At 47.3% G+C, this 16,125-nt stretch overlaps 1 protein-coding gene across 1 annotated transcript; it reads left to right on the top strand.

Moving 5' to 3' along the window:
• The first annotated feature begins 4,247 nt into the window (after positions 1–4,247).
• On the top strand, positions 4,248–12,242 carry OTOL1 (otolin 1). Its single transcript, XM_048059606.2, has 5 exons — positions 4,248–5,016; positions 5,136–8,424; positions 9,442–9,531; positions 10,002–10,073; positions 10,196–12,242. The coding sequence occupies exons 2-5, from the start codon at positions 8,097–8,099 to the stop codon at positions 11,089–11,091; spliced, it is 1,386 nt and encodes a 461-aa protein (XP_047915563.2). The 5' UTR covers positions 4,248–5,016; positions 5,136–8,096; the 3' UTR covers positions 11,092–12,242.
• Positions 12,243–16,125: the final 3,883 nt, after the last annotated feature.

Raw genomic sequence — 16,125 nt, 5'->3', positions numbered from 1 at the left:
CCTGCCCTCTGCTGATTAATAGGCAGCCCCTGTGCTGGTGATCCCTGCATCCACCTCTGGTAAATGTTGCCTGTTGTAATTGGGAAAAGCCTTCTTAAAGCTTAGCCGCCAGCCAAGTCGGATTTATTTGTCAGTGCAAACTTCTGGGAACTTTTTGTCTCAGAAGAAGTACGCCTGGTCCAGGCTCAACTGCTGTGAGCAGTTTTCAGGCTATGATTCCTGTTCTAATAGGTCCGATTAAAACACATTGCCTTAACACGAAGCGACGCAAGGTGCTCTTTGCTAGAGAGCTGCGCTGGTGTTTCTGGACGGGGCAAGCGTGAGGTGAATGGGTGCTGTAGGGGCACACGGGGCCTGCTGGCAGAGCAGAAGGCCGAGGTGAGCCCTTTTCCCGGCTGGAGAGAGATTTCTTTCGGCCACGAAGGGAAAAGACAGGCTGATGTTGCTCTCTAGTGGAACAGCCCGTGTCTGCACCGCGAAGCCGGTGGTGCCAAGGGACGGTGCTGAAGGCACTTGTAGGCCCCCCCACTGCTGCAGGCCTTCTGCTGGGCCCCCCCCTGCCCTCCTGCAGGGGGAGAGGGCTGTTTTCCCCCAGGGATGCTCCACCTGCAGCATGGCTCTGCTGGGACAAAGCCATCACCTTGCAGCTGGGAGCCAGGGCCCAGCCTGGCCATGCGGGCCCTTGGGCCGTGCTGCTTTGCAGACGGTGTGGTGATGCCATGCCTTCGTCCTTAGCCTGCCTCCAGCTCCGTTTCCCCTCTGCCATCCCAAATTTCTCGCTCCCAAAGCCGTGTCCCAGCGGCAGTGGCTCGGAGCAGGGGATGGCACCCTCAGATGCCGGCAGGGCCCTCGCCTCTCGATGCTCAGAAAGTGCAATTAACGTCGTCTCTTCATATAAAATCGCTCGGACAGTTCCTCTCCTTGCCGTGATATTATCCAAAATCCAATTTTATAGTCCACAGTGTGAGCAGTTTTAAAAAGTAAATTACAGGTCATGACTGTTTATAGAAGTCCATGTGATTTTTATCAGGCTATTCACAGGCAAGTGTTTAGCCTGAGAGAAATAAATATTTCGGATCAGTTGGGTGTCTGTTTAAACACAATCAGTTCTAAATTTGGGTAAATAACCCTGCTAGTCTGCAGCATGCTGAATGCAGGACGCACTTCCTTTGGGGTTATTTTGGCCTCCCCAGCCAGCCTGGCTCTTCCCCCCCCCGCCAGCAAACATCGTCTTCCCTGAAGATGGCACTGGAGAAACGGAGGGAAGCAATCCCAATACTCGCTGTTAGCAAAGGCCCGGCGATTGAGGACGGTTTTGTCTCTTTCTCCTGAGGCACACTGAAGGAGAGCAGCAGTACACCGGAGGAGCAGGGTTTCTGTGACACCCCCACCCTGAAGCACAAAGGGAGACCAGGGGGGAGAGCAGGGAGCGAGGTAACTTTATCACTTTTTTTTACCTCTGGCCATCTCCAGTTCCCAAACGAGCACAATGGGCGAGTTTCTTAGGCAGAAGCAACTGCGTGGTGGTGACAAAGGGATCTGCTCGGTGGCTCGAGGTGTCCCTTTGCGGGGCGGGCTGGCACCCCAAAGGGGCCTCGGGATCTGCGACAGCTCCGTGCTCCACTTCCCAGCTCCCACCTAAATAAGCACGCGCTGCCGATGGCTTAAATCTGCATTTAGGGACTCCTGAGTGATTGACTCAATAGGATGTAATAGGTATCATAAAGTTCTTACAGTTCTTAAATAACTCCCTAAATGCTTATTTATGTGAAATGGCCGCTTTTGGGTCTTTCTAGTCATTACGCTTTAAAGAGCCATAAATCTCTATTTAGGTGTGACCGCACTGCCAGCCAGCGGGCGCAGGAAATGTAAAGCAACACATGGTGTAGGGCTAGTGGGTTACCTTGTCATGGACTGATATATATATATATATATATATTCCCCATGTTATTTCCCCTTGATATCTGAATCTTAGTAACACTAAATGCAATTATACTTTTAGGGGGAGATTATTTTATCCCCTTCTAGCCAGTGAAAATCCCTGTAGCAGTATTTTCATTTTGAGGTCAAGCATTGGGTAAATATTTGAGTAAATCTGAGGTAAATTTGAGGTCAAACCCTACAAACCTGCATCCAGGGCTCAGTCTGGAGGCTGCATGTAGGGTGTTAGAGTGCTACGACACACGGAGGGCATGAGAGGAGAACGAAAGCTGTGTCTTGACTTGATTAAATTATCTACTGCACTGTGTCATGTAGAAATACTCCCTCTGCTAATTAACAACCTAGCAGGAAAAATCAATTTCAGTCTGTTTTCTGTTTAGCTCCACTGCTTTGTGAAAATGAATACAGGAGAGCAGAACAGATCCCTGTTTTACAGAAAATAAAATTAAAGGGGGGCGGGGGATAGGAAGGAGGGCCTCTTCTAAGAGATGTATGAAATTGTTGCAGGAAATGTGAGAAATGTTAATTGTTTTTTCACGCAGAATTTCCTTTTGACATTTTTTACCCAGCTCCAATACAATTCAGTTCCATTTTTACCCACTTCCCATTCTGTGTGCATATCCTCTTTTCCATTTTGCCTTCTTGATACCTAAGCATGAAAGTTTAAAAACACGTATTACTACAAACCTGCCTTATTTTCTGTGCTCCTCAGTTTTTCACTGTTTTCTCTGTTACTGTATTTCCAAAAGCGTTACCTTAGTTTATCAGTCCCCTTGTGTCTGCAGGCCTACATTTTCTACTTCCATTTGCAGACAAATGGCAGTGAGGCCTACTGGGAAGTGCTTTTCGAATCACCTTTGCCAATCTCATTTTAAAAATTCTCAATTAATTCAGTACAGAAAGTGTTGGTGCAGTTTGCTGCGTCCCCCCGTGCTGTGGCACCCAGCATCCAGGGCCTCAGAGCGCTGGGGAGCGGGGAGCCGAGGGGCTCTGGGGACGTGGTGCCGTGGCCGTGAGCAGGCCTTACGGCTGTAGGTGCAGGTTGTCTGCTGATTTGAACAGAGGTTTGTCCAAGTCCCAACTAGTTTGGGAGCAACGAATGCAGAAATGGGCTGCCGGTGGGGAGCTGCTTGTGTGGGGAGCTGCTTTCAGGCCTCCTCCGGGGAGCTTCACTGCCTTCCCTGAGCTTGCTTTCGGCAGGCCCCAGGGGGTGCTTTTGGTGGCCCAGCAGTTATCAGAGGAGCACAGCTCTCCCTACCCGCTGCTGGTGTCGTGCCGGTAGCAATCAGCAGCGCCGCCACAGCCTTTTGTCACTTGTCAGCTTTGCAAATCTCACCCCAAACCAGTTATCTGCAAATATGCAAAGCTGGGAATCTGCTTGAAATGTACTTTGAAGGAATGTTAACAGACCACATGCATCATTTATATCAGTGAAGTGTGGACTCAGAATCCCCCGAATAAACAAAGTGATTAATCTAGTGTTAAATCTTAATTTACGCTCTCAGCCTATGAGTTTCCCAAACTGCTTCAGTAACTCAATTAGTGCTGTATAATTTAAAAACCAGCAGTTGTCACATAACCTAATAATACCATTCCAGCCTGCTGCTGTTTAAGCTATTCAAGAAAATATACTAACCCAGGATTAAAGCTGTATTTCTTGCTTAAGCTTTAACGTGTGGCAAATATTGCATTAAATTGAAGTCCATGAAAGAGTAGCTCTGGTGAATATGGAGGCAACACTGGAAAATGCATCAGTCTTGATTAAAAATGGTTAATTTTACCATATTGAGTAACTTCTGCTGCTAATGACAGGATATAGTTATAAGTGATTTGACTATTTTTTTAGGTAAGTAGCTCAGGTTATGGTAAGGCCTGATCCTGCAATGCATTATTTGTGCAAGTCATTCAGTGGTTAATAGCTTTGGGTGAGTAAAGTTTCAGTATATTCCTATAATAATTCACTGTGAGAGTTACACTGAAGGAAAAAATTAAATAAAAGTTAACAGTGTGGCCACTAAGATTTTATATATGATATCTTTATATATATATATATATAATGCTCTACGTTCATCCCCAAGAGCAGCCTGGAAACCACTTGGAGCTTTTCCTGTGTTACTGGAAAACACACAGTAAACTTAGTTATAAAATGCTGGAAATGATTAAAACTTTTGTCCTTCTTAACTTCTTACATTGTATAAGAAAGGGAGTAACAAGTAAATGCAACCTTTTCCTAAGCTATTTAAAATAAACGGTGACTGGTAACACTCAAAAAAATAATTAAACCCTTTGATTCAAGTACACACTATCATTACAATGCAGATGATTAAATGAGTGCATGCAACGTCAGCTCAAATTGAGAATGCAAATTACCATTTTGGTAACAATTTCCAGTTAAAGAAATCCAGTGTTTCATTCGTCTTACCACTGCAGAATGAGAATGTGTTAGTTCAAGTATTTTTTTCTCCTTAATCCAATAATTTCACTGTTGCAAAAGTATGGTAAAACAGCCTTCTTTTACTAGCTTTAGCATTTGTATGTATTCCTCCACACAGAATAACACAGTCATGAGGGCGGGCTGGCGTACATCATACATCCCAGCGGGCCAGGCAGCCTCCCCCGTCCTGGAAGACCTCTCCTCTTCACACATCACCTTGCCGGGCTGTTGGGACTGACTTTTCCTGGAGATCCAAATCTCCCATTTGGTAGGGAAGGGGTATTTATGTAGACGCCATCCAGTTTGGCTTCTTAAAGAGAATTAGCCCAAGACTTTAATTCCACCACTGTTGGTGTCCACCCCTCTCTGATTGGACACTCTTACGGGGAACGACCAGTTCTCGCACCGTAAGATGCTCGTGATTTTATTTCTGATGGCTGCAGGGTGCCACCGGCGGGGCTGTGATTTAGGAGGTCGCCAGCTGCTTCCTTCCTCCTCGGCCGTGCTGGTGCAAACCAACTGCTTATGTAGCAAGTGCATGGAGATGCTTTAGATTTACACCGCGTGCCTGAGACGTTGTGTTGTCCTTGATTTAGGTCTAACCCACGAGTGTGTTGCTGCCTTTTATCTGCAATTTATGGGTATGTGTCCAGTCTTGTCAGCAATTCAGCTGCTGAAGACACAGGTATCTTTAACTTCAGTTTAAAACATTTAGTCCAATTATGAAATTGAAAATGATGCTGATTATTTTTTTTTTAAGGCCTGCTTGAATTCCAGACCTGTGCTCAGTTTTCGGCAGCACCGATGGGCAGCAGGGAGTGCTGGTGCAGGTCCCGTTGCAGGGGCTAGGACGAGCGCCTGCCCTGTGCAGAGTGGCTCTGCAAAACTCCTGACTGGCTTCTTTGGAGCAGCCTGAAAAGCTGGTGAATCGAACCAGCCCGGTATGCTTAGTAATAGACTTTCCTTAATCAACTTTTTATTGCTGAAAGCTGTAGACGATTGTGCAGGAAAAGGTAGCTTTGCGATTACAAATAAATCATGGAGGCTCACAATTCCCTCAGCTTACATTAAAGAAGAATTGATTGTTTTCTCCAGCCTGCCCGAAACAAGCAGCCTTTCTTGTCTGGCAGCTGAGCTCCGAGTGTGCTGGTATGTAGTAAATCCAGACTGATTGAACGAGACGGTTTCTTGCTCGTGTTTCACCAAGACAGGGCGATGAAGGGCAGCCTCACATTCCCGCGTCTCACACCGCACTGCACCGGGCTGGGAGATCTGGGGATAAACGATGGCCCGTGCTAGTGTCCCTGGGGAAGGAGGTGGGTGCTGTGACTGCGGGGGGAGAGACAAGGAAAATCAATTAAATCCAGAGGGTTGATCAGATCTGATAAGATCTAGAACAACATTACAGTAACCCTCCTATTTTTGGGTACCTGCAGAAGAGCTGGGGATTGAGTGCTGGTGGGGCCACGCAATGTCGTGGCACGAACAGAGTCCCTAATGCTCCAAAACACATTTTTTGGCTGAAGAACCAAAGAAGTCCCATGTGAAGAGCAGCGTCGCAGGCTGGGGAAAGCGCTTGAATTTCCTTGGATATCAATGTCACCCTGGTCCTTTCAGGGGACATCGCCAACCGCCCCCTCTCCCCACACCATGCGTGCTCTCATTGGCCACAGCAGCAGCACTTACTCAAATAAAACAGATTTTCTCCAAATAAAAGGTTGTGTCTTTCAAAGTGCCATTGAGGGCAGGTCATCCTGGGAGTGGTACCAACTACAAGGTAGGGGACAATCTACGTGGTTCGTTTGGTCTTCAGTCGGGATATTTGCAATGAACTCGTAGACTTTAAGACGCAGGGGCAATATAATTCGTCTCCGGGAAAGTTACTGCCATAGCTGCATGAGAAACTGGTTTCTTAAAGTTAGTGTTTAAAAGGTTTAATTCTTCATATTTTGTGTCCACGGTGCATAATAATCTTTCCTCGTGGGGGGATTCAGATGAATGGCTTCAGAATCACTGGTGGTGAGCTGATACAATGAAAACATCCTAAATACCAGTTTTATTGAAATGCATTTCTATATGTAAGAATAATTAGTTTAGAAACAGGCTGGCCCATTGTAATTAAAACCTGTGTAATGGTTCCTTGCTCTGACCAATTTATTTTCTGAACAGACTGGTAAGGTATATTTTTTTGTTAGTTATGTTTTTCTCTTTTTTTGGTGGCAACCCATCCACGTGGCTACGCAACAGGAGGGTAGCTGTTTTCAGACCTGTTGCAGGAGTGGTTTGCTTTTTGTCTCTCCCCAGCAGCTGGCCGACCCTCCCGGTCCGTGGTGGTGGTGGTTCTGTACCGGCGGTGGGGTTTGGCTGCGCCCTGCCTGCGCTGAGCTCTGCCCTCCCGCGCCTGGAAGCTTCATGGTGAGGTTGGCAGGGGCCGGTTGGGATCAAATGTGAGGCTGCGACAAAAACTAGAGCCCCGTGTCCCATCCTAACGCACCTTGTACAGCGAGAAGGGATGCAATGATTACACATGATAACTTATCTTCCTGGAGCCGGTGGGGTGAAGAATGGGACAAACATCAGCAACAGGCAACAGTGGTCACTGGGTGTTTTTTTGTGGATAACGTTTGCTGTTAAATTATTTAGTTTTGTAGGGGAATTGCCATTTCATGTAAGAACGTCATGAGCTGTTCCTCTGAAACTGAATTCTTGAAGATGGAAAGGTTTCAGTGCAGCCCGCAGACACCCAGCTCTGGGTGGGCCCGTCCTTTTGCCCTCTGGATGGCAAGAACAGTCAGCGTTTCTCCCGGTGGCTTTCTCATGTAATGAAGCACCTCTGCTGCTATAGGAAGGTTAGGTTACAGGTTCAGCAAGAAAGGGAGTCTGTTCTGTTTGTATTTACAGGCCGGCACATGGGATTAAGAAAGAAACAAAGCTGCTTTATATGACAAGTCATCTGAGAGGCGTCATCTGTCCTATAGGAAAAAACAGGCAGTTCTTACTTTGCTCTTTCTTTCTGGTTCAGCCAAACCACCTCTTTAAAAACAAAAAGAATGGACCTCAAAATTTGCACTAAAAGAACGTGCAAGTCTAGGGACTCAATCAGTAGCAAAGAAAAAAAAATTACTTTGAAATTTTGGAATACTTAATTTATATATATATATATATATTGTTTCATTTATTCTTTTATAGCATAGGTTTTTATGGTGTGTGGCAGTGTTTGGCTCTGAAATCATTACTGAGTTTTTCCTAATCATATGAATGGAAGAGACATCACGATGGCAGTGATCGTGCCACTCTCAGGGGTCCCCTGGGAGCACTTCCCAGAGCTAACGGGAGCAGCCAGATGGCCAGTGCTCTGCAGGGTGGCAGTCAGCAGGGGTGGGCAGGCAGGGGAGTTTCATGGTTTTTGCTTTACTTTCCCCATAAAAAGAGGGGCTGTGTGAGGCCACCTGCCAGGCAGATGGGCCCAGCACTGCCACAGGTCGCATGGCTCGTGCGTAGGTCAGCTGCGATGCGCGTGGCCGATGGTTCTCACATTAGCAGAAAACCAGGTGATGATCTGGATTAAAAAAAATATGGAAGTATAATGAAAGGGGTGCAGGGAAGAGTGCAGGAATGGAGAGGGTGAGTGCAGAACACACGGGCTCTATGGGGGTAAGTGGGTGCAGAGGGTGCTGCGCTCACTTCGTTATGGCCTTCCCCTTCTCCTACAGCTGCCAGCATGTGGAGCTCTCCGTCGGCCGTCCCCGCGGCCGTGATGCTGCTGGTGGCAACCACGCAGGCAGCAGCGAAGGTCACCCCGGCGCTGAGATTCACCAAGCCGAAGCCATCCCCACCGCCGGGCGCTGCCAACCCTTCCCTCGCCCCCATGCCGGGAGCCCCGGGCAGAGCCCAGCTGCCCTCCATGAGCCCCGCGGTGCGGGCGGCCACCACGCTCTTCCCCTTCGAGAACGACACCCTGGACGCGGCCGACTTCTTCTTCAACTGCTGTGACTGCTGTCCCCCCACCGGCGGGCCCCGGGGGCCGCCGGGGGAGCCAGGGCCTCCAGGTGCAAACCACGATGGATCGGTTCGCTCACACCAGGCAGCTCAGCACGTTGCCAGATGTCTGCAGTGCCAAAATCTAATGGTTATAACGAGCAGTGCGCTAGTCTGCAAATGCTCGCTTTGCGAGCACTAATACTGGAGCTAGGAACTACTCAGCTGAGGAAGGCTGGCGAAAATTGTGAAATAATATTTTTTTAATACAGTGTACTCAAGCGATTTGCACTTCCCTTAGCTTCCACAGCGAATGGAAGTTATATTGGCTGTGGAAGGAGTTTGCACTCGTAGGGCTGATGGAGAAGCTCTCGAGTCAGATGGGTGGTGCTGGGACGGCTCCAGCTGCCTGAGCCTGCCCTCAGATGGGCACCGGGAGCCTCTTGCTCCCACATGGATGAAAAAGTAAACTAAAAGAAAGCTGGCTTGCTCGCCGTTCCTTGTGCAGGATGGAGCCACCTGCCAGGTTCCTTTTCTATATTTGCAGATTTAATTCTTTTTAAGGAGAGGGGCAATTACTAAGCTATGGGAGCTCCTTGGATGTGCTCAAATATTAAAGACAGATTACTTCTGATGTTTTATGAATGCCTGAGCCCCTGCAGCTTTGAGGCAGCTGAAAGCCGGTTTTAAAAAATCTTTAACTGTAGCCAAGAGCGAAAAGGAAAGCTGTACGATTTGGGGATTGCAGCAGCAAAAGGCGAAGGCTGGGGAGCTGTGTGCCAGATCAGGGCATCCTCAGCAACACCAGTGGGAGCCGTGCTGTGTTGTTGTCTCTCCTTTATGTCCCCAAGGGCTTCGGCTGCAATGCACAGAGGGCAGGATCAAGCCAAACCTGCCTGTCTCACATTTGGTTTGCATCAGCCATATGACAGCAAATAAAATAGCCAGCTCTTACCAGGGTGATGGAAACAGGGTTGCCCTTGTTGCATCCCCTGATGGCATGTTGCTTAGCTGTTATCACACGTTTTCTCTGTAAAGTTAAACCTCTGAGTTACTAAGATAACTTTGTTGATGTGATTACATTACAGGTCCTAAGGGGGAGAAGGGAGATGCCGGTGTGCAAGGTCTGCCGGGAACCCCGGGACCTCAAGGTCCCAAAGGCTTTAAAGGAGAAAGAGGTAAAGTAGACGAACTGCTCCTTTGGAAAACAAATGCTGTTGTCCTCAGCAGATAACACAAAACTGTAGGAAAAAATATTTTTGCAAAGGAAGCAGAGTACGCTGATACGGATTGACACCTTGCGAGATTTAGCATGGCATGAACAGAGGGACAATAACTTGGGTGGTGGTGGCATATGTGCAGGCGGTACAGGAACGGCTGCTCATAAAGATCCCACTCAGAACTCCTCGTTTTTGAGGAGTTTTTCCCTTGTTTCGGGGCAGAAATCCGACATGAGTGTGAGATGGAGTTGTCTGCATGATGGTGCTTGGTGCTGGGAGATGCAGCTGGGGGTTGTGAGCTCTGTTCTTGAAAACAAACATTGCTCATCGTGCTGAGGGACACGTGCAAGATGGTACCAGTCACTTTCTGTGTAATGATTTCTGCGCTGCAGTGTCACAAATGACATATTAATGGTGCGATGTCCTAGGAGGCAAAGGGGAGCAAGGCGAGCGAGGAATAAGTGGAAATCCTGGTTATCCAGGCAAGCCTGGGCTGCAAGGTACGTAACACGGGCCGGGAAAGCCGTGAACAATGCATCGGCCTGTCCCTTTGCTGCTGGTGATGGATACCCTATCCTACGGTAATGGTTGTAACCTTTTCTCTGCCCCTGCTCTGTCCTAGGTGAAGCTGGAGTGAAAGGCAATAAGGGCAGCTACGGCTTCCCCGGGCTGAAGGGACAAAAGGGCTCCAAGGGGGACACTTGTGAGAACGGCACCAAAGGAGACAAGGGGGACAGGGGGGACGCTGGGGACCCGGGGGTGGACGGAGAACAGGGTGACAAAGGGGAGAAGGGGGACACGGGGGACAAGGGGTATTGTGGGGAGCCGGGGGGGAGAGGCCAAAAGGGGGAAAGAGGGGAAGGAGGGACGAAGGGAGAAAAAGGCAGCAAAGGCGAGGTGGGGGCTGAGGGCATTCAGGGGACGGAGGGAAAGCAGGGAGAAAAGGGCGAGCAGGGAAGTAAGGGTGACAAAGGGGACCTGGGACCCGCCGGCGTGACGGGACCCTCGGGGCCCAAGGGGGTGGCTGGCAGCAAGGGGGGCCGCGGGGCGCCGGGCAGGAAAGGCTCCCGCGGGGCGAAGGGGGCCCGAGGGGACGCCGCGAAGCTCCTGCGATCGGCCTTCAGCGCCGGCTTGTCCAAACCCTTCCCTCCGCCCAACGTCCCCATCCGGTTTGACAAGATTTTATACAACGACCAGGAAGATTACAACCCTTCCACCGGGAAATTCAACTGCAGCGTGCCCGGGGCGTACGTCTTCGCCTACCACCTGACGGTGAGGGGCCGCCCGGCCCGCGTCAGCCTGGTGGCCCGCAGCAGGAAGGTGGCCAAGGCCCGCGAGACGCTCTACGGGCAGGAGATCGACCAGGCCTCCTTCCTGACCGTCCTGAAGCTGAGCGCGGGCGACCAGGTGTGGCTGGAGGTTGCGCGGGACTGGAACGGGGTCTACGTCAGCGCCGAGGACGACAGCGTCTTCACGGGGTTCCTCCTGTACCCCGATGTTTTTGAGATCCTGCTGTAGGTTTAAAGGGTAGAGCTGTTGCTGAGGAGCATGCCTTTCACTCCGGCCTCCGGAGGAGAAACAAGTATCGGCTTAGTGACTTGGCAGTGTATTGGTTTAGTTTCTAGGTTTTGTGATTTTTTTTACAAAATGTTTGCGGAAGAGTGATTAGTTTTAACTAGCAGCCCCAAGAAGCGGCACGCCCTTCATGCAGGTGCTGATAACTAAGAGAATCCACTGCCCAAAGGCCGTCAGGACCAGCGTGGGGAGGGGGAACCCGAGGGGGTTTCACATCATGGGCTTCAGATTTATAGTCAGCATCATCAAATTACATGATGAAGCTCCTTATCCAACTGAAATTTTTATCAAGCCAGCTCCGGCAATCCTTACGTGGTCAAAACTCCTCTGGACATCAGTACTGGTAACCATTGGAAAGTCACAGTTTTGACAAAGGTTGTAGTGTTTGATTCAGAGAGCTTAATCCAACACGAGCACGAGCAGTAGGTTTCTTCAAATCACGTGAAAAAATATAAAAGTATTTTATTGAATCAGTATTATGTAATACTTTAGACTGGTCTTTTTTTTTTTTCATAAAAAAAAATAAAGCTGAGATCCCATGATTAGCATTCAGTAGCATTGGGATTTGCTCCTCTTCTCAGGCAGTCGCAAGCCTAGGACATTTTCCCAGTGATGCGATGAATGCTGGGTCTGACCCCAACAAGGACACAGAAAATTGGGCTACTATTCCCCTTTCTCCCACCTTCCTTGCTTAAATTGCCATCATGCTTGCCATGTGCTATTTGAATACCATCATAAATCGTGTCCCTCATTTCTTCTTTTTCCATGGCACCAAGGTCAAGTGTTCCTGAGACTTTTTATATATGCTGAGAAAATTAACATGGGAGAACCGCTGTTAAATTTTAAGATAAAAACAAAGCAATTTAAAAAGGTTGATCCTATCTGTTTGGTAAATGCAAAGGGTGCTTCAACTCATCAGCTTCTCAGCCCCACTTCAACATCAGCAATTCAAATATGAGATGAACCAGCTTTGTCAAAGAGTTGGTACTTAATTCGGTGCTTAATCTGAGTTAGCTCCTATGTGATTCAAATTCAGAGTACCAAGTATATAAAAGATGCAGATTTCAGTTTATGAACTCCCTGGCAGCTGTTGAATATTGAGGAAAAACAACAAGTTATAATAATAATTTCAGATTCCTGCTGTCACAACACCCTTAATTCTTTTGTTGTGCCTTCATGCTGCTTCTCCTACAGTCCCTGTAACAGATGGTGGTATACGGACATCTGACTAGCAATTTTCTCCTCTCCTGCTGAAGTTTCTTACACTTTCTATATAAATAACCTCTACAAATGCTCCTGAGAAAGCAATGCAAAAATGTGGGGTCTCACAAGAACCTGCTCAGATCTAATCCTCTCCATAAATTAATTGCTTGGCTGTCTGGGGAAAAGAAGAGCTGGCAGCACTACACAAGCTGGAAGAGCTCCTGCTTCCTTACAGACATCCCTGCGCAAAATATACCCAGCCAGATTAGGGGTCTCTGGGCTGCTAAAATCCTGTGGAGGTGCCCTGAGAGCAGGTTAACAGGAACAGCTGGAGACAATTCAGGCTACGCAAAGGTCCTCACAGACGCTAAGGAAGGATATGGGTTGCTCACAGCACAACCCAAGTCATTTCTGAACCCCCATAATGGATATGGGAGAGCTGTAATGGCACTCTGAGCTGGCTTCTATGCTCAATATATATTTTTGTCATTAACTTAATACCAGTGGAAGGTATTTCTGCTTGAAACCCTGACTGGGAAGGCAGAGAAGCATGCAGGACAAGTTACAGAAATATCACACAGCTCCTTCATATGTATAAGTGTCTTAGGGTCTATAGCTTTGCCAGTAGTACTTTGAATTTAAAGCGTGCTCACATCTATTCTGTGTTTATTTTGAAATAATTTCAGATTTAATTAAGACACATTAAACAAGTATCTTTTGAAGTTGGGCCTGTGTAAAGCACAGTGAACAGTGGTTTAGATAAATATAGATCTTTGTAGAGAGGGAGTTATCTTCATCAAATATTAAATAGAATTAACAGTAATGCCTGGAAAATATTGTTTCTCTACACTGTTATCCTTTCTACTTCAGTGTCTTGGCAAAACCACGCGTTGTTTGTTAGTCCTAGTACAGCTAATCAGATCAGTCCACAGCTGGGCTCATGAATTGCCCCAAATGAGTCAAAAATTTCAATGCAAACACATGCACACGCCTCCCCCTTTTACAGGCAGAGACTCCTGGGGCTGTCTTTTAAATGTCACGTGAAACCTTCTTGCTGAAAGGGCTTGGGGCTGTAGGATGGGCACGGAGCTGCCCGTGGGGCCAGATGCTGCAGCATCCTGACACCTCTGCCTGCTCAGGTCTCCTCCCTGAGCAGCTCTGGCTGCAAAACTTAACCCAAGCCTTTAATTCTCTCTCTCCCTATTTTTTTTTTAACCACGTCGTTTGCAGTCTCCCTGCTGTGGGGTGCTCTGGTGAAGCGTTCTGCTCCGACAGCTCTTAACCGAAGCAAACTGTTCCGGGGGAAAGTTTTGGAGAATTAAAAATTCCCTCATTTTCATATGGTTTTCCTCATTTTTCATGCCATGTCAGAACAACAGCGAATGAATTGATTGAGGAGGCACTTTGTCTCATTGCATGCCGTTGCTACAAATGCCAAAATATTTGTTCCGTTTCGCTTGTGCTTCTACTTAGTATAGATTTATTTTGTAAAACTAAGTGTCTCCTGTCTGTGTTGCAATGAAGCAGTTTGACACTGGTATAAGAGAAAATAAATGCTCATTGTGCTAATCAAAGAGCAGCTGTTTTCAATAACTAAGAAAAATTATTCCAAACTGACAGAAGGACATAAAAAGCAGCTGCTTCTTTAATTAGGATCTCGAGGGCTAAATCTACAGGGGAATTTGGGTACCTTGATAGAAAAAATGTCCCTGAGCCCCACGTTAGACAAGCAAGGCCTCCATATAAAGCCTTGGGAAGAGCGAGGGATACCAGATGGAGGACGGGAGGTGCCCTGAACGGTCATGACTTGCTGCAAAATTCTTCTTAACCTCCAAAAGCAGCGTGTGCTGATGGGAAGGAAAATCACTCCTGATACTTTGATGAAGCCCCTATCTGTTGCACCTTTGCTTTATGCCATCAATTTAATCCCCAGGCCCATGAATTGTCCGGCGTGGTGTCAGGCCAGCGCTGAACTTGCCCTTGCCCGGTGCAGGTCGTGCCGCAATCAGCTGCGGCAGTACAAAGCTGGGCCGATGCCCACCTCCCCGCTGGATCTTTTCTTGCCTTTTCATCCCCATCTCTGAAGTTACACAGATGCCATAACACTAACTCAATTTTTGTAATCGCGTTGGCAGGGCTGTGGGTTTTGCCCAGAGGAATGCCGGAGGCAGTGTCCTACAGGGAGTAGCTTGGCTCTCCTGGTGCCTCTTGCTCATGGTTTTTGGATTTCCAGGTGCCAGTGCTTGTGAGCAGCTGGGCTTGCTTTCAAGCCTCTTATTTTGCTCACCTGCTGAGCTGGGCTTGCCCCAGAATGAGGGCCACCTGCAGAGCCTTAGGGTTGCTGTGTTGGTTGAGAAAAGGGATGATGCGGGTGGGGTGGAGGGTTTTGTGTTGGTGTTTTTGGGTGGCAGAAGGCAGCCTTCCTTGGTTGGGTCTTTTCCCCTGAAAGATTGGTGTGCTGGATCCTCAGCAGAAGCTAGGTAAGTACAGTGCTTGCTCTAACTGGCTGGTTTGGGTAAAAATAGATGAGTTTTAGTGACTTTAGGACAGGAATTCTTAATAGGTTTGAAAGCACAATATAATAATCCCACTTCAGGTATTTCAGTTGAAATATATCTCACCTTTTCTTTGGAGACATGTAACTTTGCTGGTATCTGCTTGGTTGTGGAAAGAATCCCTTTTGGAAGGAGAAAAAATGCCTTTCAATGTGAATTAAAATGGATTATAGTGTGATCACTGCCAGTTATCTAGCATGCTTGTAAAATGCTGGAGCTTCTTAATAGAGGATATCTATCAAGCTGCGTGTAGGCTGATATTGTTTTCTAGATATAGCCACCATTATTTATTCACAGTAAGAGCTCTATCACAGTTTTATGTCCCCTATCTGCAAAGCTGTACCTCTGAGACTAGAGTTTCAGAATTATTATGTGAAATTGTTTCAGAATGGCACGATGCAATGATTTAATTTCAGGACGGAATGTGTTTACTCGTGCGTGGTGTTACAGGGTCTGGTTTAACGTGAGCTATGGTCTTCCACAGAGGTGTCTGGACTTAGGTACATGTATTAAATGTTGCAAAGTCAATTTTGAGGGTAAACTTGAATTGTTATGTCTGTTTTAATGATTCTTTTGAATTGTTCTTCCGTAAGTCAATCCTTTTTGAGGGGAGGCTTTCTGTCTTAATAAAGAAGACTTCTGGGTAAAACTCTACTTGCTGTAACCAGACCTTTCATGCTTTATTTATTTATTTATTTATTGAGTTCATAAAATTTGGGGGTGAAACCTCAAACCTCTTATTTCCATAAGATAAAGTTGAGGACGGACAGAAAGTGAACTGGTTTTATTCTGTCTGATTCTTCTCAGTTTAAGCTTTGTTTCACAGCCACTATTCCCTCAAACCCTCTGTTTGAGGCTCTTTGGACTTTGAATTGAATTAAAAAAAAAAAAAGTAATCCTAGAATTGAGGCCTTTGAAATGTCTTTATGAATCAAGTATCTTTTTTGAAATTAATGAACCAGCAACGATGAGCACTATCACTAGCCATGGTGCGTTGTGTTTAAGGGAGCATGCCTGACTGAACTGGGCTTTGTACACCTTTAGGTGGTGGTCATGTCCTAGTAAAGTGGGAAAGTTTCTTAGGGGAAAGAAATCAAAGAGAGGGCTAGCAATAAGTAGGACTCTAGGTTCTGCTTGGTAAATGAAAATTCGGAGCTGAATCCCCATATGAAATCCCAGTCGTGCCTCCAGGGGGATAGGGGCCAGGTGTGACTTGGTT

This window comes from Anser cygnoides, chromosome 9 (genome assembly GCF_040182565.1).
Source record: "Anser cygnoides isolate HZ-2024a breed goose chromosome 9, Taihu_goose_T2T_genome, whole genome shotgun sequence".
NCBI classification, from domain to species: Eukaryota; Metazoa; Chordata; class Aves; order Anseriformes; family Anatidae; genus Anser; species Anser cygnoides.
The sequence above is the reverse complement of the archived record's forward strand: the minus strand, read 5'-3'. Positions and strand labels throughout refer to the sequence as shown.